Source organism: Tupaia chinensis, unplaced genomic scaffold, assembly GCF_000334495.1.
Source record: "Tupaia chinensis unplaced genomic scaffold, TupChi_1.0 Scaffold000119_2, whole genome shotgun sequence".
Classification (NCBI taxonomy): Eukaryota; Metazoa; Chordata; class Mammalia; order Scandentia; family Tupaiidae; genus Tupaia; species Tupaia belangeri.
In genome coordinates this window covers 3682309-3689666 of record NW_006159586.1, presented here as the reverse complement: position 1 = coordinate 3689666, position 7358 = coordinate 3682309, and the positions used below count along the sequence as shown (strand labels likewise).

At 47.1% G+C, this 7358-nt stretch overlaps 1 protein-coding gene across 1 annotated transcript; it reads left to right on the top strand.

The window, feature by feature from the left end:
* The first annotated feature begins 1103 nt into the window (after positions 1-1103).
* LOC102483167 (interferon-induced transmembrane protein 1) lies at positions 1104-2924 on the top strand. Its single transcript, XM_014586235.1, has 2 exons — positions 1104-1442; positions 2856-2924. Exons 1-2 carry the CDS (start codon positions 1119-1121, stop codon positions 2922-2924), a joined length of 393 nt encoding a protein of 130 aa, XP_014441721.1. The 5' UTR covers positions 1104-1118.
* Positions 2925-7358: the final 4434 nt, after the last annotated feature.

Sequence of the window (7358 nt, the reverse complement as noted above, 5' to 3'; positions counted from 1 at the left end):
GAGCTTGGCGTGGCTCCCGAGTAGCACCTAACTGTCCACACCCTCATCCTGCCCTTCATGACACCCTTTCTTAGCTCTGAGTGGATCATGGTCCTACTCAACTAGGAGCTTCCTGCACGGTTCCCAGCACCTGGCACAGTCCTGAGCATACAGCAGGTGCTGGAAACAGATTTTTTTAAAAGTAAAACAATCAAACCAAAAAACTTATTGCTTGATTACTTTCCCAGTAAATCTCCGAGTTCTGCCAGCCACTTAGAGGCTCTTGGCAGAGAAGCAAAAAACCAAATGTCTGCCTTAGTTCTCTTACACCTGGCAGCACACGTGTGTGTGTTTCATTTCATTTAAATATCTGGAAAATCTGTGAGCTGGCACCTCCATCCTGTCTGCCGACTGCACTGTGATCCCTTTCCTGGAAAAGTGGCTCCCAGAGGACAGATCTCAAGATGGTGTTTTCAGTGAGCCCCAGACCACCGAGAAAACAATCTGAAGATGAAGCAGAAGTGAAACTGGGACAGCCGGCTTACGCAGTTATTGTCATAGGGATCATCAGGCCTAGCTAAGTTACCCTCCCCCACACTTTATTCTCGGATTTATTTCTGATCTTATCATTGGGCTTTTTTTTTTTTTTTCTTTTATAATTAAACTAGACAGCTCAGTAAAACTGGGCCAGCCAGTGGCGTGGTGGTTAATGTGGCTGGATCTCACCTGGCCAACTGTGCGGTTGGAGTCTGGACCTGGCAACTTGAAAAATATGCCAGGCTTGTACGCGTGTGTGTCCCAAATCCTAAAAGGAGAATGGAAGAGAAGAGATTATAGCCCTCCCCACTGAGGAGTGCTTTCTCACTCCCGCTTCCCCCCATCTCTTTCAGACAAGCACACAGAGAGACCAAATTAAAATCATAAGTAAATAAAATAAAACTAAGGGCTCACCCCCCTGGTGGTATGCGCTATTAAAACACGGTGCGAATTTGCCAAAAGCCAGGAAAGGAAACTAATGAGAAACCGAAACAACTTTTAGAACAGCAGCCCACCTCGCCTTCAGAGCTGTATGCGCCTTGAGCCACATTTCCCAAACCTTCTTCCCTCTCGCCAGCACCGGCCCTCCCCCAAACTATGAGATGCTCAAGGACTGGCATGAGGCATCTGTGCTGGGGGCGTGCCCGCCCGCGGCCCCAGTGATGTCCACCGTGACCAACATCTGCAGCGAGACCTCGGTGCACGACCACGTGGTCTGGTCCCTGTTCAACACGGTCTTCATGAACTACTGCTGCCTGGGCTTCATTGCCTTCGCCTACTCCATGAAGTCTAGGGACAGGAAGATGGTGGGCGACGTGATCGGGGCCCAGACCTACGACTACACCGCCAAGTGCCTGCATATCTTCGCCCTAGTCATCGGCATCATTCTGACCGTCATGTTCATCATGGTTTTCACCATGGCTCCAGTAATAATTACAGATTCAACTGAAGGAAGAGTCTTTCCAAGGCTAATAGTCGATGGCCATAGCCTGCAGCCATGTCCACCACCACTGCTGGCCTGTTCCCAGGGCCTTTGGGCCTGCCCCTTGCTTTTTTCTTTTTCCTTTTTTTGGAGAGGTTTTTGCTATAGGGCGCATACGCTCTCCTGAAAGACAGAGACAGAGAGACAGCAAGAAAGAAATCACCTCCCAGGGGGGATGGCCACGCCACAATCCCTTCTCCTCCATTCTCCTCTCGGGATCTTGGGCACGCACACACAGGCGCCCGGTGTGAGTTTAAGCTACCGGGTCCGGGAATCAAACCACGGTTGACTACAAGGGAGTCCAGCGCAATAGCCATTACGCTAACTGCTGGTCCCGCCCTTGCTTTTATATAGCCGCTTCTCCTCACATGTCTGACTATAATGGGATTCAGTAAAGTGCACGTGTTTGTAAAAAAACAAAACAAAACAAAACAAAAAACCACTGTGCTCCACAGGCTGGAACCACACAAGAAATATGGGTTTGATTCCCAGTCTAACCTAAAGGCAGGCATGGTGGTGTGAGTCTGTAAACCCAGCAACTCAGAAGGCAGAGGCAGAAAAATCCTGACAGTAAGACCATGTCTTGAGGAGGAAAAGCCAAAATGGGTGTGAGGGCTGAATTATCTGAAAGATTTACTAATGAGCGTGCAGCCAGCCTTGTAGGTGAGAATATACCAAAAGTCAGGCCTATGAGACTCTTTCTTTGCAGTCACTTGGAAAATTTCTTTCTTTTTATAAAGAACTATCCATTTAATTTTATTTATTATCACCATTTTTAAAAAATTGACCAGAGAGAGAGAGAGGGAAAGCGAGAAAGCAAGCTACCAGGTCTGGGACTCAAACTACAGTTAGTCATATGAGAGACCAACACCCAACCACCAAGCCAAATGCTGGTCCCTAAAAATTTCTTTTTCTTTTTAAAAATTAAACAAAATTATTATTTATTAGAGATTTTTTTTGGTATAGGGTGCAAGTGCTTGCTAGAAAGATAGAGACAGACAGAAAGTGAGAAATCATCCCCCGCCCAGGGCAGATGGCCACACCGCAATCCCTTCTCCTCCATTCTCCTCTTGGGATTTTGGACACATACACACATGCACCCAGCATGAGTTTCAAGATGCTAGTTCCAGGACTCGAACTGCGGTCAACTACATGGGAGTCCAGTGATGTAACCGTTATACCATCTGCTGTTCCCAAAGTTTATTTCTTTAATGTGAGTGAGAAACAGAGAGAAAGGGAAGAGAGAGAAAGGCCCTTCAACCTCCCACCCTTCCAAGCCAGTCAGGACCATGGGTGAGTGGCCGGCATGTACAGGTCAACCAGGGAGCTAAACCCATGATCTTCCGTGTGGACCCAGCTTCGCACGAGCAGCATATTGCCATTGCACCCCGAGCTGGCTCGTGGGCACTTAAAAACAGAGAACTAGGTTCTAATGTTATTTGTCAGCAAAAGGGGAAAGAGGTTTTCTCACATACCTTTCCAAAGCATTGAACAGCAGTGGGACAGGAAGTGGGTTCACCGTTGGTCATGGTCTCTGCAGAAAACAAGGTCATGGCACTAGTTTTGGTGAGACTTGGAGAGAGCTTCTGTGCTTTGTCAGCTAATTCTCCAACATGATACAATCTGGTGGCCTTGTTTTTCTTTTACAACTTGATTGCAGTGCAATTAACCTATAATAAACCATGTATATTTACAGTGTACAATTGATATGTTTTGATACTTGTAAACAATTATAAAACCAGCACCTTAATCAAGATATCGATCATTTTCTCATCACCCCTAAAGTTTTCCAACACCCCTTTGTAATCCTTCCTCTTTCCCCACCCCATCTTCAGACAACCACTAGTTGTTTTTTTATCCCTATAGGTTAGTTTGTGTTCTCTAGAATTTTATATCAATGGAGTTGTATAGTATATCCTTTTTTGGCCCCAAATTGTTTACTTTGGCATCATGGTTCTGCGATTCACCCTCATGGTTGCAAATATCAATAGTCCGCATATTCCTCTTTGTTGCTGAGTAGTATTCCATTGCACGAATGTACCACAACTGGCTTGTCCTTTCACCTGTTGATGGACATTAGAGCTGCTTCCAGTTTGAGGCTATTCCCACAAAGACTGCATGAACATCTCTGTACAAGCATGTGTGTGGGTATATGTAGTCACTTCTCTTGGTACATACCTGGGAGTGCAATGGTTGGGTCCCATTTGCGGGTTTAAACGTCGGGCTCAAAGGAGGACTTGGAGTTTCTGCCTAGAGTGAGAGAGGAGCATGGGGGACAACCTTCCAGTTCCCATTTCGGACACAGCAGCAGGTCCAAGAGTATCCTTACATATTTGCTTCCTTTGTCAGCGTCTCCTTGAAGAAAGGTTTTCACAGTCAAGAAAAAATATAAATAGAAAAATCCACTTCTTCTAATGATCCCTGCCCCCTTTTATTTTATAGATAAGTAAACCAAGGTTGCCATAAGCCCATGGCCAAGGCTAGTGAGCTAAGCCTGACTTCCCCAGGCCACTGACCATGGCCTCTTCAAGCTCAATATTTCTGCCCCTGGGGAGTTTGCAAGCCATGGGCAGCATTGGGGTGGCACCGGAGAAAACTATATATCCCAAACATGTGGACATTTCTTGTGAAGCCGGATACAGCAGACAATTGAGGCCAAGGGGTCAGGTAGGCATTGGTAGGGGTTTTCCAGAGCTGCAGAGTCATCTTCTAGAGAATCCCACTGGAGCCCTCCTCAGAGGCAGGTCTGAGCCAGACTGGGGGAGGAGAGGGTTGATTGTGTCTGTGTGTCTTTCACTTGCCAGGAAAGGGAGAGAGGAGAGGATTCTTGGATTCATCCTCACTTCACTGCTCCTCCAAGAAAGGCGGAAGCTTTTTCTCTAGACTACGTTCAGAAGCCACCTCTTCCTCCTAAATCGAGCAGCTGTCAAATATACACGTTCCTTGGTCCCACCTCAACGACCATCCCCCATGAGCTTCTGAGGTTGTGAGCTTAAACTCTTCCTGTTTAACAAGATCCCAGGTGATTCTAATGCCTCCAACTAAGGCTTGAGAGGGACCAGTTGCCTCTGTCTTTTGCCAGCATCAGCACTTTTGTAAAAGTCTGAGAAAAACCGCAAAGACTTGACCACCCAGAACCCTCTCAGAATGCTGGGCAGCTTGTTTGTGAATGGAGATGTGGAGAGCAGGTTGCATGAAAAAAACCTGCCACCCATGCCAGTGCTGAAAGACCACCCTGGGCTCGGGCACTCTGGGTCCTGGCATTGCTCAGATGCTGAAAATCGAGCCATGTTCTTACCTAGGAGCTTGCATACCCATCCTGGGACCAACTCCGCTTTTTATTTTTCCACAAATTTAGCGACAAGGACTTCCCAATTCTGAATGGCACATATAGCTTTTCATTGGCATCATCTCATGGCATCTTCCCAGAACCAGGTGCTATTTCTCCACTTAGCAGAAACTGACATGCAGAGAGGCAAAGGTCACCGAGTCAGACAGGATAGGGCCAGGAATTGGGTGATGAGGCTGGGGGTGGGACCAGGTCTGTGGGTTGAAGGCCAGAGATTGAGTTCTTCCACTACTGGGAAAAGGTAGCCTCTGCTTCTCCCCCAAATCATCTTTAGCTCCTAGGACCTTCTTTCCAAGAAATGTGGAAAAACAATGCCGGGACTTTTCACTCTCTTGCAAGGCTCTCTGAGACAAAAACTGGCAGAAACTTTCATTGTTGGAGCTATTCCAAGAAGAATTGGAAGCAGCTAAGCAGCCATCCTATTGCCAATGTAGAGGGTTTGCCGGTTTTAGAACTCAGGATTGAGAGGATTATCTGAATATTTTATCAAATAATTATAACTCAAAAATATTTTTTCCATGAATTGCACGAATCAATTATGGAATGATGAAGGCAGATCAATAGGCCAGTTTGGTTTTTGCCCATGGGCAAGTCTACCATGGGCATGTGAAAAATCAATGATTCAAACAGAATTACATTTTATTTCATTTTGACATATATTTATTCAGTACTTACTATGTGCCAGGTAATGTACTGAAAACACTCCGAGGAATGAAGCATAGCTGTGTCCTGGTCTCTGCTCTCAAGTTTACAGATGAGGCCAGAGAGGAAGGCCAAATCATGTAGAGCCCCACAGGCTCAGACTTGAACTTGGGAGCAATGGGAGGCCACGGAAAGGTCTGTGCAGGAAAAAGCCTGGTCACATGTCAACACTGCTGAGCATGACCTAGAGGCAGGGGAATAGTGACAGTGAGGTCTCTGGAGCTGCCCCTGGTGAACAAGACCCAACGAGGTCACATGTGAAAGGGCAATGGTGCAAGCACCCTGTGTGAAAGCCAAGATGTTGGAACAATTCATTCTAATTGTAGGATTCAGAGATGTCTTCTTGGAGGAGGTGACATTTAGGCTGGGCCTTGAAGAGTCAGGTGGTTTGGAAGAGCAGAGAGGAAAAAGGCTCAGAGGCCTGGAAATAGAAGGCAAACCTTGGGAAATAAGTCATCCAGTACGTGGCCTGCAGCAAGCCAATCTGAAACCTTCCAGGGAAGTCATGACTGGATAGGAGGACAAGCAGGTTAGGACAGGACAGCACAGCATGTCAAATAGTACGCTGCAGCCCTGTGTGGGGACAGGTGGACTTGAAGTTGAACCTTATTTGTGCCCTTATCAGGGACTGGTGCATGGCCAGCCACCCAAGTAACCCAGTGTAAGAGTTCCCTGTGGGGATTCCAGAACACTGATCCTTACTCCTTTCTACCCCTAGGCCCTTACTCAGATCATCTCTGAGGAGGCAGAACACTAAGGCCACAGAGCTGCATGTTTTACCCACTCCCGTTACTTTTATTCAGGAAGATCAGGCTATAGGATGCAGGGCCAGACAATGAATATGTAGCAGATGAATTAATGAATGAGTGGATGACTACATAATTATTTGGTTGTCAGGAACGTCATGATGGATTTTTGCACAAAAATGACGTTCCCAAGAACTTAATAAAATCTTCAAAGGAAAGCTAAAAAAGATAACGTGTGTGTGTATGTGTGTGTGTGTGTGTGTGTGTGTGTGTGTGAAGGAAGATGGTGCAATGTCGCCCTGTGCTTTGGAGTAATGGGGCCAAGAGAGCTTCTGAGGAATGGAGGATGTGCTCAGACGACTGAGCAGAAACCTCAGAGTTATCACCCACAGCTCCTGCCCTATCACCACTTTGACCATCATACTTCCCAATCCCAAATCTCCACACGCAGGGCCAAGGCCTGGATTCCCGGACATAACGGGGACACACCTCGTGGTTCAGGTACTAACTGAGCCACTTCTCTCTCATGTAGCAGCGAAGGGCTCAGTGGAAAGCTTCTCATACTTCTCCAGCCATTGCCCCTGTTTTCCTCTAAGGTCCACTTCCCTGAGACACCGAATCCATGGGTGAAACTTCCAGTGAAAGCTTCGGCTCACCCAAGCCTTGCCAGATCCTTCCCCATCACCCTAATCTCCTCTGTCGCTCTTGTAGCTCAGACCTGAGCACAGGCTGAGGACAGAGGGCAATGCCGCCTCCTCTCATGGAGTCCTCCCCAGTAGCTCGCTCATACATCTGAACTGTGGAGGTAGCGCAGTGCGGCTGTTCCTGTTCAAGGAAGGTCCAAAGGGGGAACCCCAGGCCCTGTCCTCATCCTCTTGTAGCCTTTTCTGCAAACAAGACCAGTAATTACATCACAGGATTATGAGGACCAAACGGCAGCATGCTGTAAGAGAAGTGGTTGCCAATTCGGTCCATGAACAGGTGTGAGCAAATTTTTTTCTTTTTCCTTTCCTCTGTTAGTTCAACTCTGACTCTTGGTTTCTGCTCTAGCTACAACAAACTA